Source organism: Eumetopias jubatus, unplaced genomic scaffold, assembly GCF_037043125.1.
Source record: "Eumetopias jubatus isolate StellerSeaLion01/CBP00866 unplaced genomic scaffold, mEumJub1_p1.0 scaffold_15, whole genome shotgun sequence".
Classification (NCBI taxonomy): Eukaryota; Metazoa; Chordata; class Mammalia; order Carnivora; family Otariidae; genus Eumetopias; species Eumetopias jubatus.
Genome location: NW_028274821.1, coordinates 24,418,729 through 24,441,817, shown reverse-complemented (window position 1 = coordinate 24,441,817; position 23,089 = coordinate 24,418,729). Strand labels below are relative to the sequence as shown.

At 42.0% G+C, this 23,089-nt stretch overlaps 1 protein-coding gene across 1 annotated transcript in view; it reads left to right on the top strand.

The window, feature by feature from the left end:
- The window catches only part of FRMD3 (FERM domain containing 3), a 296,525-nt gene that overhangs the window by 193,796 nt on the left and 79,640 nt on the right, over positions 1–23,089 (top strand). The window contains exon 6 of the mRNA XM_028122279.2: positions 2,633–2,756. Coding sequence (XP_027978080.1) covers positions 2,633–2,756 — 124 coding nt within the window. The remainder of the gene's footprint in view (positions 1–2,632; positions 2,757–23,089) is intronic.

Here is a 23,089-nt window from a genome sequence, read left to right as displayed (position 1 = left end):
GGTCCATCAGTTGATTGATTGATTGGTTGATTTTCCTTTTCATTATTCTCCATTTCCATCCCGAAAGGCAACAACGGGGTTCATATAGATTCTCGACTTTGCATACATCCTTATCAATGATTACATTGTTTTGTGTGTATATGCTTCTTAAGTTTTGTAAATTAAATGGGGCTATAAAACTCGTTTTAATCCTCTTATGTTCAAAACACTGTTTTGGGGATCTGTTCAGGTTTTTGGGTTTCCATCTATTGCTTTTAATTGCTACAGGGTATCCTGCAGAGTATCCGTTTTGTTTATTGTTCCCACCAACAATGAATACCCAAGTTGCCTTCATATCCTTTCTTGTACTTAGCGTTTACCTAGAATATATGCCGAGAAGTGCGATTGCTGGGTTATAACATTTGACTAAATATTCCCAGCTTGCTCTTTTTTTTTCTTTAAATTTTTTATTGTTATGTTAATCACCATACATTACATCATTAGTTTTTGATGTAGTGTTCCATGATTCATTGTTTGTGCATAACACCCAGTGCTCCACGCAGAACGTGCCCTCTTTAATACCCATCACCAGGCTAACCCATCCCCCCACCCCCCTCCCCTCTAGAACCCTCAGTTTGTTTTTCAGAGTCCATCCTCTCTCATGGTTCATCTCCCCCTCCGATTTCCCCCCTTCATTCTTCCCCTCCTGCTATCTTCTTCTTTTTTTTTCTTAACATATATTGCATTATTTGTTTCAGAGGTACAGATCTGTGATTCAACAGTCTTGCACAATTCACAGCACTCACCATAGCACATACCCTCCCCAATGTCTATCACCCAGCCACCCCATCCCTCCCACCCCCCACCACTCCAGCAACCCTCAGTTTGTTTCCTGAGATTAAGAATTCCTCATATCAGTGAGGTCATATGATACATGTCTTTCTCTGATTGACTTATTTCACTCAGCATAACACCCTCCAGTTCCATCCACGTCGTTGCAAATGGCAAGATCTCATTCCTTTTGGGACCTCTTGTTCTTTAGAAGAGCTGCATGCATCAAGGATCCTCCAGAAGTGTACAAGTATTTCAATTTCCTGATATCTCTGCCAACACATAGAATCATTTGACTTCTTAAACATTTTGCCAATCTTATAGGTGTAAAGTGATGTCTTGTTTTGGTTTCCATAGTTCTGACTACTGATGAGTTTGAGCATCTCTCTATATTGGCTGTTTATATCCTTTGACCATCTTCCTTTTGGTCTTCCTACCCATTTTCTTATTGATTGGTAGGGACTTCTTCTTTATTCTAGATATCAGCCCTTGTCAGTGTTGGACTTTGCAAATTTATTCTTTCAATTTGTTGTCTGTTATTTTGACTATGATGACTTTTAATGAACAGAAGTATTTTAATTTGATTTGATTGATTTCCCTCCTATGGTTGATGGTATTTTGGGTCTTATTTTAAAAATCATTCCTCATGTGGGATATGCACTTTAGGTTGTTTTAAGAACTCTGTAATTTGAATTCTATTAGGAAGCTTTAAAGAGCTTTGCTTTCCTCCCAGTTTTGTCCTTTTGTAGTCATTAGATGATTCAACAATGAAAGGACAGTAGATACAAATTACAGAGTTGGATGTGATTTTGCAGATGTGCTCAAGGCATATTGATTTTTATCTACTACAAAGTCATGTTGGCGATCAAGTTCTTCTAATACAATTTTCCCATCCTCTTTTAATCTTCTTTCCTGGCCAGTTCTGCCTGAGACACTTGCCCCTTCTGGCCCATTTTCCTTAGCAGTCTTGTGCAATCAGTAAAAAGTATCCCCATGGCCAGAGCATCACCTTTGCTGATCCTGGCTGTGGTTGGTGCATATTTGAGGTCCATGCTCTCCTAGACCCTCTGGGAGCTCAGAGATGTGCCAGTGTTTCTTCTTGCCTTTAAAGACCCCCTGGAGGTGCACTGTATTAGAACCCTGCAACAACCTTCATCTGGTATGGTTGCCCATGCTGAGATTTACACTCTTTAATCTGAGGAGCATTCCATTTATTTTTAAGTGCAGTCTTTCTGGGTGCCTTCATGTTGTGATTTTTTTTTTTTTATTGGATGCACCATACTTGTACGAATCTCAGAGCAGGCAGCTCCAGCTGTAAAATTCCTAGACTCAGAAAATCAGCTATGAAAGGAACCCTGAGGGACATTCAGTGATTTCCCACTAACATCCTAGGGAATGTTTGGAAATACTGGGGGGCATCTGTGTTGGTCACAATGTGGAGGTGTGCTACTAACACTTAGTACCTGATGGGTAGGGTGATAAATGTCCTAACATGACTTGGAAGGTCTGAAACAATAGAGAATTGTTTAGCTCCTCAAATGCCAATAGTGCCCCATTGAAAAACAACTATTTAAATTCCTTTATTATATAGATGAAGAAAACAAGGCTCGAAGAGGTTGGCAAGTACCCAAGCTCATACGGCTAAATCTGAGTTAGAATATGGGCTTCTAGACACTCAGGCTGTGGTCCTCCCATGGATACAAATACATTTTGTTGGGTGAGCTTATTGCCAGCTCTTCATTTGGGTGGCAGGAACCATTCCACAAGTACCCTATTCTTGTTGTTGTTAATCCTTCTCTCTCTTATTTCTTACTGGTTACAGCTGAGCTCGGCGATTATGATCCTGATGAGCATCCTGAGAATTACATCAGTGAGTTTGAGATTTTCCCCAAGCAGTCACAGAAGCTGGAAAGAAAAATAGTGGAAATCCATAAAAATGAACTCAGGTAATAGGGGTAGACATTTGGAAGAGTGATGGGAGTGAGAAAGTATTCTTACTGCAGGGAATGTGGAAATCGTGTTGTGAAATAAGAGGATTGGTAATGTATGAGTGGATGGTTTCAGGTGGCAGAGCAATCTTTCTGGGCACTCTCAAGATCCTCCATAGCGCAGGGTCCCCTGGATGGCTGTCTATGAACCATCCACAGTTATTAGAGCCATATATTTTCCTATGGGTTTTAACCACCCTGAATTACTGTAAGTGAAATCTAAGGTAAGTAAGTAATCCTTTCTATTGTGAATTTTGCATCGCCTCTTCCTTTCCTGTGGCTGTTGCTGGAAGCTTTGACTCCAAGTAGGATGAAATCCATCAGTGAGATTTCCTTTGCTGAGCTGCTTTCAAGACGACAGATACAGTATCTGCTCTGCTGCTTGTCTGTCATGTTCCAGGATGATTGTGACTAACTACAGAGTAGTAACAGCAGAAGTAGCAAAATCGCATATAGTATTCACTGTGTACCAGGCACCATTTTACAGATGAGGAAACTGAGGCACAGAGAGATTAAGCATCTTACCCAAGCTAGCAAGTGGCAGCGTCAGGATTTGAATCCACATAGCCTGGCTCCAGAGTCTGTGCTCTTAATCCTTGTGATGCTTCTGCTCTGCATAGGCTACTAGGTATGAAATGGAGCATGGATAGGAATCATTGACAGCTTGGAATCAGGTAACTCAAGTACTCTAGTCTGTAACTAGAATTTAGATCTGTGCAAATCATGGAAAAATTCACTTTGGTAATAATGAATGTGGGTTATGTTATGACAAGTATGGATGAAGACCTGTAAGAACTGAGATGCCTCCATCTTCTGGACCTCTGGTAATTATATATACATATATATAAATAAATGTTTTTATATAAGTGTGTGTGTGTATATATATATATATATATATATATTGCCACCAGATTATGAATTCTGGACAAGGAACTGTCCCCTGACAGGGAGTGCTTGAATTCCCTACTTTACGCAGGCACTCCCCCTTCTGGTGAGTCTGAGCAGAGTATACACGTGGGCATTAAAGGTGGCAGCATATTTCAGCTTTGAAAAGATGACCTTTGTTCTTAACAGATAAAGATGATTAGGCATCAAAAAATTGTACTCGTTTCAGAAAGCAACGTGTCCTCTCTACGGGTAATTTGAGAGTATTGTCTCCTAATGAAAAGCTTTGTTGAAAATACAGGACCCTGACTCCTCTTTTTACATTTTGGGGATGAGAATGGTAAATAGAGGTAAAAATAAAGGTCCAGTATTCTAGCTGAGGAGTTTGTGGATGAGCAGTGTCTGGGCAGCACAGAGTGAGAACCTCCAGGAGAGGCATCGCATCCACTGTGTGGATTGGTGGGAATGGGAATCGGGGGGTCTGCCGTGACCAGAATTTGCAGGACCTCAGATGCCGGGGACGTATGATATTAGCAAACATCTATTGAGCATTCCTGGATGCCAAAATACTGTGCTAAGAGTCCTATGTGTGTCCACTCAGTCCTCCTAAACTCTACAAGGGAGGCACTCTTGTTGCTCCCAATCCAAGGTGAAGAAAGCCCAACGTGGAGTGGATTAAGGCCTTGCCCTGTTAGCAGCAAAGTCAGGACTTGAGCCTTGCTCTTACTTGACACCGACACCCATACTCTTACCCACTCTGCTGAGCAGTTGTCTGACAATCAGGTAGTCAGTCACGTGGGTGCTGCCGAGTGATCACCATGGCAGTGGCACCAGGGGTAAGAGACTGTGAGCAGGAGGACCAGTTAGTTAGTTCTGCTCCCCAAACAAGAGATGACATGGACCTGGAAATGAAAGAAGAGAGTTTTGAGCAACCTTACATCAAGATGGTGACCCACTGACTTTCATGAGTAAATGAGGGAATCGAAGAAGATTCCAGATTGCTTTTTTCCTAATCTTTAAAGATTTATTTATTTATTTAATTTTTTATTGTTGTTAATCACCGTACATTACATCATTAGTTTTTGATGTAGGGTTCCATGATTCATTGTTTGTGCATAACACCCAGTGCTCCACGCAGAATGTGCCCTCTTTAATACCCATCACCAGGCTAACCCATCCCCCCACCCCCCTCCCCTCTAGAACCCTCAGTTTGTTTTTCAGAGTTCATCGTCTCTCATGGTTCGTCTCCCCCTCCAACTTACTCCCCTTCATTCTTCCCCTCCTGCTATCTTCTTCTTTTTTTTCCTTAACATATATTGCATTATTTGTTTCAGAAGTACAGATCTGTGATTCAACAGTCTTGCACAAGTCACAGCGCTCACCATAGCACATACCCTCCCCAGTGTCTATTACCCAGCCACCCCATCCCTCCCACCCCCCACCACTCTAGCAACCCTCAGCTTGTTTCCTGAGATTAAGAATTCCTCATATCAGTGAGGTCATATGATACATGTCTTTCTCTGATTGACTTATTTCACTCAGCATAACACCCTCCAGTTCCATCCATGTCGTTGCAAATGGCAAGATCTCGTTCCTTTTGATGGCTGCATAATATTCCATTGTGTATATATACCACATCTTCTTTATCCATTCATCTGTCGATGGACATCTTGGCTCTATCCACAGTTTGGCTATTGTGGACATTGCTGCTATAAACATTGGGGTGCACGTACCCCTTCGGATCCCTACATTTGTATCTTTGTGGTAAATACCCAGTAGTGCAATTGCTGGATCGTATGGTAGCTCTATTTTCAACTGATTCAGGAACCTCCATACTGTTTTCCAGAGTGGCTGCACCAGCTTGCATTCCCACCAACAGTGTAGGAGGGTTCCCCTTTCTCCACATCCCCGCCAACATCTGTCATTTCCTGACTTGTTAATTTTCACCATTCTGACGGGTGTGAGGTAGTATCTCATTGAGGTTTTGATTTGGATTTCCCTGATGCCGAGTGATGTTGAGCACTTTTTCATGTGTCTGTTGGCCATTTGGATGTCTTCTTTGGACAAATGTCTGTTCATGTCTTCTGCCCATTTCTTGATTGGATGATTTGTTCTTTGGGTGTTTTTGATAAGTTCTTTATAGATTTTGGATACTAGCCCTTTATCTGATATGTCATTTGCAAATATTTTCTCCCATTCTGTCGGTTGTCTTTTGGTTTTGTGGACTGTGTCTTTTGCTGTGCAAAAGCTTTTTATCTTGATGAAATCCCAATAGTTCATTTTTGCCCTTGCTTCCCTTGCCTTTGGCGATGTTTCTAGGAAGAAGTTGCTGCAGCTGAGGTCGAAGAGGTTGCTGCCTGTATTCTCCTTTAGGATTTTGATGGACTCCTGTCTCACGTTTCGGTCTTTCAACCATTTGGAGTCTATTTTTGTGTGTGGTGTAAGGAAATGGTCCAGTTTCATTCTTCTGCATGTGGCTGTCCAGTTTTCCCAACACCATTTGTTGAAGAGACTGCCTTTTTTCCATCGGATATTCTTTCCTGCTTTGTCAAAGATTTGTTGACCATAGAGTTGAGGGTCCATTTCTGGGCTCTCTATTCTGTTCCATTGATCTAGGTGTCTGTTTTGGTGCCAGGACCATACTGTCTTGATGATGACAGCTTTGTAATAGAGCTGGAAGTCTGGAATTGTGATGCCTCCCACTTTGCTTTTCTTTTTCAATATTCCTCTGGCTATTCGGGGTCTCTTCTGGTTCCATACAAATTTTAGGATTATGTGTTCCATTTCTTTGAAAAAAGTGGATGGTATTTTGATGGGGATTGCATTGAATGTATAGATTGCTCTAGGTAGCATTGACATCTTCACAATGTTTGTTCCTCCAATCCATGAGCATGGAACGTTTTTCCATTTCTTTGTGTCTTCCTCAATTTCTTTCATGAGTATTTTATAGTTTTCTGAGTACAGCTCTTTTGCCTCTTTGGTTAAATTTATTCCTAGGTATCTTATGGTTTTGGATGCAGTTGTAAATGGGATCGACTCCTTGATTTGTCTCTCTTCTGTCTTGTTGTTTGTGTATAGGAATGCCACTGATTTCTGTGCATTGATTTTATAACCTGCTACTTGACTGAATTCCTGTATGAGTTCTAGCAGTTTTGGGGTGGAGTCTTTTGGGTTTTCCACATACAGTATCATATCATCTGCAAAGAGTGAGAGTTTGACTTCCTCCTTGCCAATTTGGATGCCTTTGATTTCTTTTTGTTCTCTGATTGCCGTGGCTAGGACTGCTAATACTATGTTGAATAGCAGTGGTGATAATGGACATCCCTGCCGCGTTCCTGACCTTAGGGGGAAAGCTCTCAGCTTTTCCCCATTGAGAATGATATTTGCTGTAGGTTTTTCATAGATGGCTTTTATGATATTGAGGTATGTACCCTCTATCCCTATACTCTGAAGAGTTTTGATCAAGAAAGGATGCTGTACTTTGTCAAATGCTTTTTCTGCATCTATGGAGAGGATCATATGATTCTTGTTCTTTCTTTTGTTAATGTATTGTTTCATGTTGATTGATTTGCGGATGTTGAACCAACCTTGCAGCCCAGGGATAAATCCCACTTGGTCCTGGTGAATAATCCTTTTAATGGACTGTTAGATCCTATTGGCTAGTATTTTGGTGAGAAATTTTGCATCCATGTTCATCAAGGATATTGGTCTGTAATTCTCCTTTTTGATGGGGTCTTTGGTTTTGGGATCAAGGTAATGGTGGCCTCATAAAACGAGTTTGGAAGTTTTCCTTCCATTTCTATTTTTTTGGAACAGTTTCAGGAGAATAGGTATTAATTCTCCTTTAAATGTTTGGTAGAATTCCCCTGGGAAGCCATCTGGCCCAGCGCTTTTGTTTGTTGGGAGATTGTTGATGACTGCTTCACTTTCCTTAGGGGTTATAGGTCTCTTCAGGTTTTCTGTTTCTTCCTGGTTCAATTTTGGTAGTGGATACATCTCTAGGAGTGCACCCATTTCTTCCAGGTTATCTAATTTGCTGGCATAGAGTTGCTCATGATATGTTCTTATAATTGTTTGTATTTCTTTGGTGTTGGTTGTGATCTCTCCTCTTTCATTCATGATTTTGTTGATTTGGGGTCATTTCTCTTTTCTTTTTGATAAGTCTGGCCAGGGGTTTATCAATCTTGTTAATTCTTGCAAAGAACCAGCTCCTAGTTTCATTGATCTGTTCTCCTGTTCTTTTGGTTTCTATTTCATTGATTTCTGCTCTGATCTTGAGTATTTCTCTTCTCCTGCTGGGTTTAGGCTTTATTTGCTGTTCTTTCTCCAGCTCCTTTAGGTGTAGGGTTAGGTTGTGTATTTGAGACCTTTCTTGTTTCTTGAGAAAGGCTTGTATTGCTATATACTTTCCTCTCAGGACTGCCTTTGCTGTATCCCAAAGATGTTGAACCGTTGTGTTTTCATTTTCATTCTTTCCATGGATTTTTTAAATTTTTCTTTAATTTCCTGGTTGACCCATTCATTCTTTAGTAGGATGCTCTTTAGCCTCCATGTATTTGAGTTCTTTCTGACTTTCCTCTTGTGATTGAGTTCTAGTTTCAAAGCACTGTGGTCTGAAAATATGCAGGGAATGATCCCAAACTTTTGGTACCGGTTGAGACCTGATTTGTGACCTAGGATGTGATCAATTCTGGAGAATGTTCCATGGGCACTAGAGAAGAATGGTGTATTCCGTTGCTTTGGGATGGAATGTTCTGAATATGTCTGAGAAGTCCATTTGGTCCAGTGTGTCATTTAAAGTCTTTATTTCCTTGTTGATCTTTTGCTTAGATGATGTGTCCATTTCAGTCAGGGGGGTGTTAAAGTCCCCCACTATTATTGTATTGTTGTCAATGTGTTTCTTTGCTTTTGTTATTAATTGCCTTATATAATTGGCTGCTCCCATGTTAGGGGCATAGATATTTACAATTGTTAGATATTCTTGTTGGATAGACCCTTTAAGTAGGATATAGTGTCCTTCTTCATCTCTTATTACAGTCTTTGTTTTAAAATCTAATTTGTCTGATATAAGGATTGCCACTCCAGCTTTCTTTTGGTGTCCATTAGCATGGTAAATGGTTTTCCACCCCCTCACTTTCAATGTGGGGGTGTCTTTGGGTCTAAAATGAGTCTCTTGCAGACAGCATATTGATGGGTCTTGTTTTTTAATCCAATCTGATAGCCTGTGTCTTTTGATTGGGGCATTGAGCCCATTTACATTCAGGGTAACTATTGAAAGGTATGAATTTAGTGCCATTGTATTGCCTGTAAGGTGACTGTTACTGTATGTTGTCTGTGTTCCTTTCTGATCTATGCTGCTTTTAGGCTCTCTCTTTGCTTAGAGGACCCCTTTCAATATTTCTTGGAGGGCTGGTTTTGTGTTTGCAAATTCCCTTAGTTTTTGTTTGTCCTGGAAGCTTTTTATCTCTCCTTCAATTTTCAATGAGAGCCTAGCTGGATATAGTATTCTTGGCTGCATATTTTTCTCCTTTAGTGCTCTGAAGATATCATGCCAGTCTTTCTGGCCTGCCAGGTCTCTGTGGATAGGTCTATTGCCAGTCTAATGTTTCTACCATTGTAGGTTACATATCTCTTCTCCAGAGCTGCTCTCAAGATTTTCTCTTTGTCTCTGAGACTCGTAAGTTTTACTATTAGATGTCGGGGTGTTGACCTATTTTTATTGATTTTGAGAGGGGTTCTCTGTGCCTCCTGGATTTTGATGCCTGTTTCCTTCCCCACATTAGGGAAGCTCTCTGCTATTATTTGCTCCAATATACCTTCTGCCCCTCTCTCTCTTTCTTCTTTTTCTGGGATCCCAATTATTCTAATGTTGTTTCATCTTATCGTATCGTTTCTCTCGAATTCTGCCCTCGTGATCCTGTAGTTGTTTCTCTCTCTTTTTCTCAGCCTCTTTATTTTCCATCATTTGGTCTTCTATATCGCTGATTCTCTCTTCTGCCTCATTTATCCTAGCAGTTAGTGCCCCCATTTTTGATTGCACCTCATTAATAGCGTTTTTGATTTCTACTTGGTTAGATTTTAGTTCTTTTATTTCTCCACAAAGGATTTCTCTAATAACTTCCACACTTTTTTCAAGCGCAGCTAGTATCTTTAAAGTCATGATTCTGAACTCTAGGTCCGACATCGTACTAATGTCCGTATTGAGTAGGTCCCTGGCAGATGGTACTACCTACTACCTCTTGTTCTTTTTGCTGAGGTGATTTTTTTCGTTTGTCATTTTGTCCAGAGGAGAATAGATGAATGAGAGAACAAAATGCCAACAGGTTAACAACGTCCCCAGCAAATATACTCTATACAAATCAGAAAAGACCTGAATCCAGGGGAAAAGAAAGAGAAAGAAAGAAAAAAGAAAGAGAAAAAGAAAAAAAGATAAATATAAAAACAAACAAAAACAGAACAAACCAAAAAAAACAGAATATGATCAAATGTGATCAGGCTAGTGCACAGATCAGTGCCACACACTAGATTTTGGGCATATTTTGGTCTGTTAGAAGAAAGTGCCTCCTAAAATTTTAAAGGAAGAAAGACTTATATATGTACAAAATAAGGGTTGATACAATGAAGGGATGGAAGATGACTGTGAAGATGAAAATTATAAAAGATTTTATAAAAAGAATTGATAAGAAGTTGTTTGAAAAAAGAAGATTTAAAAAAAAAGAAAAAAAAAGGGAGAGAATGTGATCATGCAGGAGACTAGAACAAAGCCGTACACTAGTGATTTAGGGTATATTTTTATCCATTAGAAGAAACTGTATCTCAAAATTTTAAAGAGAGAAGAACTTATATATATATGCCAAAAATAAGGGTAACTACTATGAAGGGATAAAGTATGACTCTAAAAATGAAAAATAAAAAATATTTTTTTTAAAAAGTGATTGATGTTGAAAAAGGGAAAAAGAAAAAAAAACAGCTAAAAATATTAACTTTGAAAAACTAATGAATCATGGTAAAAAGCCATGAATTCTATGTGCAGTATTCCCCTAGCGCTGGAGTTCTCCCGTTCTCCTTGATCGGTAAACTTGGGTCTTGGCTTGCTGGCTGTTCGTGCTGATCTTCTGGGGGAGGGGCCTGTTGCCTTGGTTCCCAAATGTCTTTGCCGGAGGCGGAATTGCCCCACCCTTGACAGTCCGGACTAAGCAAGCTGCTCGGGTTTAGCTCTCAAGAGCTTTTTTGTTCCCTGCAAGCTCTCGGTACAGCTTTGGAGGACCAGAGTGAAAATGGTGGCCTCCCAATCTCCGCTTGGAGGAGCTGGGAACTCAGGGCCCCACTCCTCATGAGCCCCCAGAGAAAAGCAGTCAATCACTCCCATCTCCCCGGTCTCCAGCCGCACTCTGTGCTCACCCGGCCTGTGACCGAGCGTTTCTATCTCTGGCACCTGACCCCGTGTGGAGTCTCCAAACCCAGCAGATCCCTGCGGTGCGCTCCCACACCGCTCCTCCCGGGGAGGAAGGGGAGTCTCCCCGGATCTGCCGCTTGTTGGGTCCCTGCTGGAGGAGCAGTGGCCCGACTGGGCCGCGGATCACAGTTTATGGCAACCCCGAGCTGAGAGCCCACCCCTCAGCTCTGTCTCTGCAGCCGGCTTCCCCGCTCCGATCCCTGGGAACTCTGCCACACTCAGGCACCCCCGGTCTTTCTGTGACCCCGAGGGTCCTGAGACCACACTGTCCCGCGAGGGTTCCACCCCCCCGCTTAGCCACTGGAGCGACGTCCCTCCACGGAGCCGACTTCTAAAAGTTCCGATTTTGTGCTCCGCGGCTCTAGCACTTGCCAGAAGCGGCCGACGGAGGCCCCCTCCCCCACCGTCTATCCTCCCGAATATTGCCTCGGATTCACTTCTCCGCACGTCCTACCTTCCAGTAAGTGGTCGCTTCTCTGTTCAGAGAGTTGTTGCTACTCTCTTCTTTGATCTCCTATTGAGTTCGTAGGTGTTCAGAATGGTTTGATCCCTATTCAGCTGAATTCCTGAGACCAGACGAAATTCAGGTCTCCTACTCCTCCGCCATTTTGCTCCGCGCCCCCCCCCCCATTGGTTTTTATAATCAGAAAGCTGTAGGTTGGACCTCGTGCCCACACCTGCCTTTGTTGATAACCCTGAAGGTCGTCGTCCTACACCAGGGAGAGCAGGGTGGTCATCAGTCAGCCATGGGTTATAGATCTTGGATGTGAATGCCATGGCTTGATCAAAGCTGGGCTGTTCTGGAGCACTGTGCATTTGTAACATCCAGAAAGCTCCTGTGAAGAAGTCAGAATTATATGTTGAAGGACAAAACAGCCAGAAATTATGTGACATTGCATGGAGAGGTGCAGAGGGTATTTTCCTCTGAATTTTTGCTCATCCTCAAGTAGTTGTGCCTTTCCTTCTGCATCAGTGCAGCAGAGAGAGATTATAGGTTTGGATGGGAAGATAAGAAAGAGCAGAACAAGCTGACAGTGCAGAGGGGGGAGAGATTTTCTAGAATTGGTTGGAAACCTGCCATAGAGTCTGAGGTTACTCTGGGGGTTCAGTGGGCCCTTTGCATGCAGGTTGTGAAAGTGTTGACTTTTCTGGTGTGGGAAATTGGACCTTTGGTTGGATTGCTTTGCCAACCCAACAGTGTCAGGAAGGAGTTGTAGATGGAAGAGAACCATATGCGTCTGTACCAAGGTGATACCATCTTACTCTCCAAGGTCATCCCAGCACACATGACCCTCCCACACAACAAAGGGATAATGTGTGATCATTGAACCGTTGTCAGAGAAACTACCTGAGAGGATTCAGCTGGCCTTTGTTGGGGTTTGAGAGGCCCCAAAACTTAACCTCCTGCTTCATGCCTGGTTTCTGAACCAGTGGAGAAAGGAAACAAGAGATGGCAGGCACGACACAAATTATAGCAGGAATGGTGATGATGATTTACAGTGAGATAAACATACTTCCCTGTGTGGGTTCACAAACTTTCTTCTGCCTTTTAATTTGATTGGAATTGCTCTCCTCTGTGCTTTCTTTCTTTCTTTCTTTTTTTTAAAATATTTTATTTATTTATTTGACAGAGAGAGACACAGCAGGAGAAGGAACACAAGCAGGGGGAGTGGGAGAGGGAGAGGCAGGCTTCCCGCGGAGCAGGGAGCCCGATGCGGGGCTCGATCCCAGGACCCTGGGATCATGACCTGAGCCGAAGGCGGATGCTTAACAACTGAACCACCCAGGTGCCCCTCCTCTGTGATTTCTGAGGAAGGGACTAAAGCTGTGATTCTTGGGGAAAAAAGTAGCCAGGGAGGAAGAAGAACCTCTCTCTCTGGGAGGCTACACGGTGCTTGAAGATAGAACGAAGATGGCATGATAGACAGCCATGAATAAGGAAGTTCTTTAGGGGGAAGAAAGAGAGACTCCCTGGAATTTTGAGGTGCTTGAAAATAGAAGACCAAGAGTATAGTTAGAATTTCCGTCAACTTAGATTCCTTTAGGTGTTAAGAGATTTGTAAATGAAGTTTAGAATTTATGGTTGGGCCAACTTTGCTTCCTCAAATGTGCCATCTGAACAGGAGGGTAGGGTAGGGAGAAGTGACAGTTTTATAAATGTAATAACATAGTTATCAATCATCTTTATATTAGTCATGAAAAACTAGATTTTACTGAGGAAACAACCCCCAAATTTCAGTGTTTAGAATAAGCGAGGCTTATTGTTTGTTCTGCTATGTGTCTACCAGATGTCAGGTGGAAGTCTCTGCTCACCACTGTCACTCAGGACACTGACAGGTTTGAATTTGCCAGTTGTTGAGCCAGAGGGAAAAGAGAGTTCTGGAAGTTCTTGCTTCAGCTTGGAAGTAACACTTGTCACTTCCACTTAACCATTGTGGCCATAACGAGTCACATGATTCTACCTAATGGCAAGGAAGATGAAAATTGGAGATAGCTGGCAAACAGCTCTTAATGACCCTTGCAATCTCATTAACTAATAGACCTTTTTAATTAACCTTTTTTATTAAAAAACTTTAAAAAATTTATTTGGGAGAGAGAGGGAGAGCACAAGAGGGAGGAGCAGAGGCAAAGACTCCCTGCTGAGCAGAGAGCCCGATGTGGGGCTTGATCCCAGGACCCTACATCTGACCCGAAGGCAGATGCTTAACTGACTGAGCCACCTAGGTGCCCCCCAAAACTTTATTTTTTAGATTCACAGCAAAATCAAGTGGAAGGTACAGAGATTTCCCCTATTCTCCCTGCATAGCCTCTCCCGTTATCAACATCCCCACCAGAGTGGTGCATTTGTTGCAATTGATTAACTGACCCTGACACATCATTATCACCCACAATCCATAGTTTGCCTTAGGGTTCACTCTGGGTGTTGTACATTCTATGGACAATAGTATAATGACATGTATCCACCATTATAGTATCATGCAGAATGGTTTCACTGCCCTAAAAATCCTCTCTGCTCTGCCTGTTCCTCTCTCCCTCTGCCACAACCACTGGCAAACACTGATCTTTTAACTGTCTCCATAGTTTTGCCTTTGGCAGAATATCATGTCATTAGAATCCTATAGTATGCAGCCTTTTCAGATTCTCTTCTTTCACTTAGCCAAAATGTATATAAAGTCTCTCTATGTGTTTTCATCCGTAGCTCATTCCTTGCTGAATAATATTCCATTGCCGGAATGTTCCACAGTTTATCCACTCACCTACTGAAGGACATCTTGGATGCTTCCAAGCTTTGGCAATTATGAAATAAGGCTGCTATAAACATTCATGTGCAGGCCTTTTGTGTAGACATAAATTTTCAACTTCTTTGACAAATACCAAGGGACACAGTTGCTGGATTGTACCGTGAGAGTATGTTTAGTTTCAAAAGAAATCCTCAAACTGTCTTCCAAAGTGGCTGCATTCCCACCAGCAATGAATGAGAGTTTCTCTTGTCCCTGTACATCCTCACCAGCCTTTGGCATTTTCGGTGGTCTTGATTTTGGTCACTCTGATAGGTGTGCAGTGAAAGTGCTTTATTCAGAAAGATTTTATAGAGGCATCGTTGGGTCTTCTAATATCCTGTAAACTAGAAGATGTGGGGATGTATGATTTGCATTATCGAATAGATGTTAGTGCGAAAACTCACTGAGGCTGAATGATTCTTCTAGATCAGCGTAGATGATATACTATCTGTATCTATATATCCATTTATCTGTATATCTATCATCTATCTATCTATCATCTATCTACTATCTATCTTTCTATCTATATTGGCTTTCTGGGCCGCATAGTCTCTATTGCAACCACTTAGCTCTGTTTTTGTAGAGCAAAAGAAGACAAAGGCAACACCTAAATTAGTGGGCTACAATTCATGGAACTTGATTGACAAAACAGATGATGGGCCAGATTTGACCTGTGGGTTCTAGTTTGTGGACTTCTAGACACATGGCAGAGCAGGTCTGGAATTAATTTCTGCTTCACTGCCTGCATCTGTAGATAATTTTAAGACAAAAGAGCCATATTTGTTTTTAAGACCGTGTATAAGGGAGAATCTTATAATTTACAGATTTCATTTGAATTTGGTACCAGAGATGAGGTCCTAGCATGGGGATGGCTTAGAAATAGGTTATTTCTCCTTCCAGAGCCCTCTGGTGGCTGGAAGAGGCTGTTGCCAACAATCCCTAGGGATGTGACCATTCTCTTATTTTTGACTGTCCTGGTTACTGTTTTCCAGACAGCTTTAATCACGGCCATGTGGGTTGGAAGGGAATCCCCTTTCCATTAGTTCTGAGGGTGCCCAGAGGGGGTTGAAGATCAAGAATATGAGTGATTTCACTATCAGGAACGAGGCTTCTCTGAAGGTGATCCTAGAGTTTTTACTCAGCAAGTTCTCTCAATACCAGTTTGTCAGGTTTCTCATTAGTGGCAAAGACATTTGGACTAGCTTCAGGCACAGGTCATCAGCTGTCAAATATTCAAAAATCTCACTTGGTGGTGAAGTGGTCTTGATTTTATTCTTTGCCCTTAAAGAGCAGAAAAATCATCCAATTAGCTGCCATCATAATGATCTGATGCAGTGAGGCTTGTGCTGGAAACAATAATGATACTGAGTGGGCTTCAAACAGAATCATTTTCTTTTTTTATTTCTCAAGATTCACATTCTCTGTAAATCATGTGCATCCTGGCAGGAATATATAGTTTCAAAAATGTCTGGCTTTCCTAGAGATAAGTGACCTGCTATGATAAATACCCTCTACCTGTGCTTCTGATGAACAGATCACAAGAGCCCCCTTGGGAAATGTTTTTGTGCAGTTTGGGGAAGAGTGTTTATTATGTGATAGGAAAATGGGAAAGATCAGATTACTTTACAACTTCTAATCTTTCTGGAGATGTGCTTTCCATCATTTCCACTCCCCCCTTCATGTGTCCTTTCCCTTCTCAAGTCTCTCATTTTATTTTATTTTTTTAAAGATTTTATTTTTGTCAGAGAGCGAGAGCACAAGCAGGGGGAAGGGCAGGCAGAGGGAGAAGCAGGCTCCCTGCTGAGCAAGGAGCCCCACGATCCCAGGACCCTAGAATCATGACCTGAGCCAAAGTCAGATGCTTAGCTGACTGAGCCACCCAAGTGTCCCATCGAGTCTCTCATTTTAAAACCCCAGAATCTCTCTCCCTGGTGGGTTATCAAATCCATTTCCATTCTCTGTTGTTATTTGGCATAGGAATTGGAAGAGGGAATTACTTGGCATCACATGTTCCTCCTATAAAAACTGAATCGTTGTATTATGTGGCCTGGAGTCAAGGACATTTCTGGGGAGGGTTGGGCCAGGGGCAACTCATGTATGCACCCAAGCCATCAACGCTGTTACACAGGTAAAATCTGGCTACAGTGACTTGAAAGGAGAAAGAGCAATGTCACCAAAGTGCAGCATGGCTTTGAAGAAAGAGGGAGGGATAGTATTGATAGCTTGAATCAGCCATGACTTAATACATGCATAGTCAAAAACTTTTTGAACTTTAGGTGAACTTATAACAGTATATCCATCCATCCAACCCTCTCTCCATCCACATACCCATCTATGATTCATCCATGCATCTGTCTGTCCATCCATCCATGCACCCATTCATGATTCATGCATACATCCATTTGTTCATCTATTCATGTAACAAGTAATTATTAAAAGGCAACTCTGGGTCAGGAACTGTGGAAGTATTGAGTGACCTAGCCCACTGATCTTCAACTGCTTTACCACCAAGCTGGGAGCCCCTTCATCATCTATACTCCCCCATGACCTCATGCTTTCAAAGATTTTATCTAAAAAACAATACTCACAAAGTAACAATTAATTTACTTCCTAATTTTTATTAGTCATACACAGCTACAACTACCACCTGGAGGCTTTGCATATCCAGAGGTCACTAGCCACAAGCCAAAAACTTGACACCCAATTATTACTCTTACAGGACTCTTAGAGTCCAAAGCAGGGGTTATAAAGTGACAGTTGTTGAATTACATTGCGACCCAGATATATGTTCTTTGGGCCAAATAAGTTTTTAAAAAATGGAATCAGTTGCCAGAAAGTCCCAGCTTTTCTTGCACCTAGGAGATTTGGTAACACTAGGCCTTCCCCTATGTGGCAACACACAGCTGGAGCTAAGCCACAGTGCTCTGTAAGAGATTCATTTGCTCTCCAAATTGCCACCATCCCTGCTTGGCCGGTTAACCTTCTTGCCTCCATTGGTATTGAGTTTGGGACCACCTTCTTGGACCAGTAAGGATCAGATGCCTGAGAAATTAATTTATCCAAGGCCCTACAATTAGGAAGCAATAGACCTTGACCTGAAACCTGTGTTTTCCTATACAGTGCTCTGACATCTTCCTAAGTGACTGCTCTCCTGCAAGACTTGTCCTTGTCTGGCCTCAGGCCATTACCATCGTCTCCCTCATAGCATGGCAGTTACCCGGATTAGAAGTGTTCTATCTAATGCTCTCATAGGGCTAGTTCCTAATGGTCCCCAAGGCGTTTGTAAGAGATCCTGTTCCTCTCTAAACAATTAGAAGTGACAGACTGGAGACTCTCCTAGTTAGGATGTAGAAAAGCCTGAGACATTCATCTCCCCCAACACCAAGGTAACACAACAAGCTACATAAACTACAAAATCATAGTTTTGAAACCAGTCTGAGAGCAAAGAAACCTAAATACCGAAATCCAGAATGTCCTTCCTAGGACAGTGGAGACCTGCACTTGCTTTCACTTCTGATGGTGTGGGAGGAGGGCAACGAATATGTCATAGGTAGGGTCAAGGGGAACTGGCCAAATCTTCGGCCAGCTTTCCATGGCCATGAGTGGGCTGACTTAACTGGCTGGGATCTCAGAGACTCCAGCTGCAGAGTGAATTGCACTTTCCCACCTCCATTTGGCCCTAGGCCTTCACCAAGAGAAGAGGGAAAAAGTCAGACGGGGCCGGAGAGCTGAGTGAAATTCCTTGGAGGCCCTCCAGACTTTTAGCCAGGGTTAGGGTAGCTCTTGCCAACAGCAGGGAAAGGACCACAAGGAGGTCCTTCTGGAGTGCTGAGAGCCAGAGACGGGGCTGGAGAGCAAAGGAGTCTCCCTGAAGCTCAAAAAGTTGAGAGCAAGGCTGTAAAGCATAGAGAACTTTCCAGAGTCTAATGGGTGCTAAGATCCCAAGCCCTGCTGAAGGGTAAGTTCCGAGAGCATTCTCAAGCATTTGAAGCCAGTGGTGAGTAAACTCTAACTAGAGTTGCAACTAAGCTAAATCTAAGCAAAGTTGCAACCAAGTTACAGCAAAACCTAACCTAACTCAGGTTGAGAGTTCTACTTTGCTGAGTTTAATTCTGCAACGCAAAGACCCAAATGGATTAGGTGGAGCTAAATCCACCCTTTCCTGCCAACCGTGCTCTAAGCAATCCAGGTCCTTGCTGGCAAGACGCACACCTTATTTAATTAATGTACATTGATGATATGCACAATTAATGTATACTAATAATTTGCCCTCATTCTTAGGATGCTGTACATTTTTGTAGTCTATGTAGTGATATGCTAAGGGAGGATCAATAAAAGAGTGTTCCTTTTGGCAAAAAGAATACCAGATAGGCAGAAGGGGGACGTGATTACTCGACCTCACCTAATTTATTAGAAAAGCATATTTTTTTAAAGATTTTATTTATTTATTTGAGAGAGAGAGGATGAGAGAGAGCATGAGAGGGAAGAGGGCCAGAGGGAGAAGCAGACTCCCTGCTGAGCAGGGAGCCCGATGCGGGACTCGATCCCGGGACTCCAGGATCATGACCTGAGCCAAAGGCAGTCGCTCAACCAACTGAGCCACCCAGGTGCCCAGAGAAGCATATTTTTAAAGAATTGTTAGCTCTTAAAGAATTCAACTAATCACTGGTCTTTACATCTAAATGTCTCGTTAGAGACACTGTTAATCTTAGTAGAACAGCTCCTGATGCAAGATTTAAGGGATAGAAAATCATTACCTTCCATTACCAGAGTTTTTGCCAGAAACAAACGTCCAATGGGAGATCTGAGGGGGCAAACAAAAAAGTTTAGTTGGCCTTAGTGTCTTCTTGAAAACCTGATCATTAAATGCTTCCTTCCTTGGTGAGTCAGGGAGACTCAGTTTCTAGTGCCATTAGGGTCTCCATCTTTCCTCCATTGGTTTTGAACCATTTTCCTACTCTGAATATTTGCAGTTAGCCTTTCTCTGTGTGTGACTTCTTAGATGAAGTCTTTTCAGTGCTTAGCTGTTGGAGATCTGCAGTCAAACCCAAAGCAAAGGATACCAATTTGAGGACTTTTATTTTAAAGAGGGGTCTTTGTTTTGCTGTGACTATCTTGACATGCTTCCTGACATTTCCCCCACTGTCATAATTCTAATTTTAGTCACATGCAGGGCTAGCAGGGGAACAGATGCCATTCTGAGGGTGAGGAGAGACCATGCTCTGTGCCAGGCACTAGTCTAATGGCTTTTCATCTGTCAGCTGCTTACTGTATACACCAAATCTTCATGGTAGGTACTATTTTTATCTTCATTTTTTGGAATCAAGGAACTTTAGATTTAGCAGTTCTCCATTCCTGTGTGCAGTTCCTAGCTCAGGGCTCAGCAAACTTTTTCTACACTAGGCCACTTAGTAAATACTTTAGGCTGTGCAGAACATAGGATTTCTGTTGCAATTAATCAGTCTTGCCTTTGGAGTATGACCGCATCCATAGGCAGTATGCAAACAGATGGGTGTGGCTGTGTTCCAATAAGAATTTACTGGTCCTGAAATTTGAATGTCATATAATTTTCATGGTCATGGCATTACCATTCTTTGTTCGATTGTTTTAAACCATTTAAAAATGGAAAAACCAATCTTAGCTCAAGGGCTGTGCGAAACCTGGCAGTGGTCGGGATTCAGCCTGCAGGCTTTAGTCTGGGGATCTCTGACCTAGATTAAAATTGAGACCTCGCTGCTCTCCCATCAAGTCTGACTATCAGGCACCTGGGGTGGATTGCCTCATCACCAATAAGAAGCAATGTTTAGAATTTGAAAGAGGCTCTCTCTAAGAACTGAAGGAAACCATGTCATTTTGACATGCTCGGCCATGGCACGTAGGAGGGCACTCACATGGCTCTGGACCATATCATGTTGGTAGTGATGGTGGCGCAGGCACTGAGATGTGCTTTGGAACCAAGCAGACTTGGATTTGAACCCCATTTCTGCATTTACTAGCCAAGTAACTTTGAGCAAGTTACTTTTCCTTTCTGAGTGTCAGAATCCTCATCTACAAAAGGAGGATAAGAAGTCCTCCTTTATGAATCTTCCCATTGCTTGGACAACATAAATGATTATGTATTGCTCAGAACAGTAGAGCTTAGTAAAAAGTGGCCCTGCATGCATATCTATGAGGTTCCTGACCAATTCTGTTTAGTACAGCAGTGCTTTTGGACTGTACAATATTTTATCCAATAATTCTTTTATTCAAAAGGAATTGTTCCTCTTTTAATTACTGCAAATATATATGAGTATATACAACATATGTGTAATTTAAAGTATAGTTGAAAAAACGCCCATGACCCCCTGGATCTGCTTATGAATTAGAGTATCATCAGATGCTCTAAAGTCTCCTGTGCGCCCCTCCCAGATCACCTTCTTCCCTCCTCTGCGCTATTCTGAATTTGGGGTTATTCATTCTCTCATTTTGCTTTTGTAAATGTACTTCATATATATCACTAAATAATGCATTGCTTTGTTTTTGCATGTTTTTGACTTTCATATAAATGGAATCATACTCTATTCTTGCATCTCACTCCCCCCGCCCCCGCCCCCGGCCAACATCGTGTTTGAGGTTCTTCCACATGGATACGTATAGCCATAGGTCCTCGTTTGTGCTTCGGTGTAACTAATATTCTATGATGCAAACATGTCACATTTTATGTATCCATTCTGCTCATGGGCATTTGGGTTATTTCTAGGCTTCTTGAATAATTCTCATGGGAGTGTATGTAAAGGAGTTCCTAGCCTAGGAATTTGGAGGGCCATAGAGTGTGAGCTTTTCTAGGAAGTGATAGCTTGTTTGCTAATGGGGTTGCCCCAGCTTACATTCATACCAACAATACTTGAGGGTCCCCAGTGCTTCATAACCTTTATTCTTTTCTGTTAAGCTCTTAAAAGTTGAAGTATAACAGATTCAGAAAATTGTACAAAACATAAACATAAAGCTTGATGAATTATTACAAAGCAAGCATGTGGGTAACTACCACCCAAGTCAGAGAGAATTGGTAACACCCCAGAAGCTTCTCTCCTGCCCCTTCTCAATATTTACCTTCTCCCTCCTCCCCAAAGGTGATCACATCTCTGACTTTTAACACATTAGTTGTGTTTTACTCATTTTTGAAAGCCGTATAAACTGAATTCATTCAGTGTGTATTCACTTATATCTGTCTGCTTCTGTTCAGTTTCATTTTTGTGATAGTCACCCATCTCGTGTGTAGCTTTAGTTCATTCAGTTTCGTGGCCATATAGCATTCCATTGTATATCCATTCTCCTGTTGGTAGACATTTGAGTTTCCTATTTTTTGCTACTACAAAGGCACTACTATGAAAATTCTATATATTTCTTGGTGCCACTCGCACAAGTTTCTGTTGCATATGGAACTACTAATGGAATCGTCATATTATAGGATAAACATGTTGAACTTTTGTAGATAATGCCAGTTTCCCAGATAGTTGTACCACACTGCTGCTCCACCAGCAGTGTAAGAGTTGCTTTTGCCACAAGTCCTCACAAACGCTTGGTACTATGTTTTAAATTTTAACTATTTAAATGGACGTAGAAATGATTTCTCATAGGTTTAATTTGCATTTTCCTGATCATAAAGGGGTTAAGCGCATTTTCACACAGTTGTATGCTATTTGGATATCTTATGAGGTGCCTATGTATGTCTTGTGCTGATTTTTCTTCTGAGTTATATATAGATTTTAAAAATTGTATTGTTTTTGATTTATAGGAGTTTTTTTTTTAAAATTCTACATAGAAGTCCTTTTCTTGATTGTACATGTTACCGAAATCTTTTCCCGCACTGGGGCTCACCGCTTCGCTTCCCTCCCTGAATGAGATATCCCGATGAACAGAGGTCTTTGAGTTTAATGGCACATCCTCTGGAGCTGTGTGGCCCCACACCTGCTGCCATCTGTGGTTGAGTGTTTACGATTAGAAACTAGATGCCTATCGGATTTACAAAGGACAAGAATGTGGTCAGACCACCCAGGCGAGCAGAACTTACTCACTTTCCATCATGAACTTCCAAATGACAACCTTTCATGATTAACTTGTTCCCAGACCGAATACAAAAGAGGGGTGAGCTTTAAAACCAAACTGGGATTTTAAGAATAAACACTGTGCAGCTTATACAAAGGTGCTAACACTTTAACCACCAGGGAGAATGGCCAGCTCTCCAGAGTGAAGCCCTTTCATGTCAAGCAGGAGAATGAGCCTGGAGCAGGGCTAATGGCTTGAACTGCTTTGGCTCCGGTCCTGGTTCCCTTTGGCCCCATCTGGGTTGTTAGGCTGAAGTCTTCACTGAGGGTCACCAGAGTGGGGGTGCTGCTTAGTAACATGCTGGACAGCTCAGCTCTGTGCTTTGTCCCTCGTCAGGGGGTGCTATGAATGCATGGGTGAGTGAGTGAAAACGTGACGGGGAGGGAAATAGCATCCAATATTTGGATTTAATAATGTATTTTTCAGTGAAAGGTAAGATATTACTCCTAGAACTTAAGAGAGCTATGGAGAAATTCTTGTATGTATTGAGAAGACTCAAAAAATCCCTTTTCCCTTTCCCATTAATATAGTTGGTGACTTTTTTGAACCTGTTGTTATGGTATCAAGAAGAGATATAATATTGA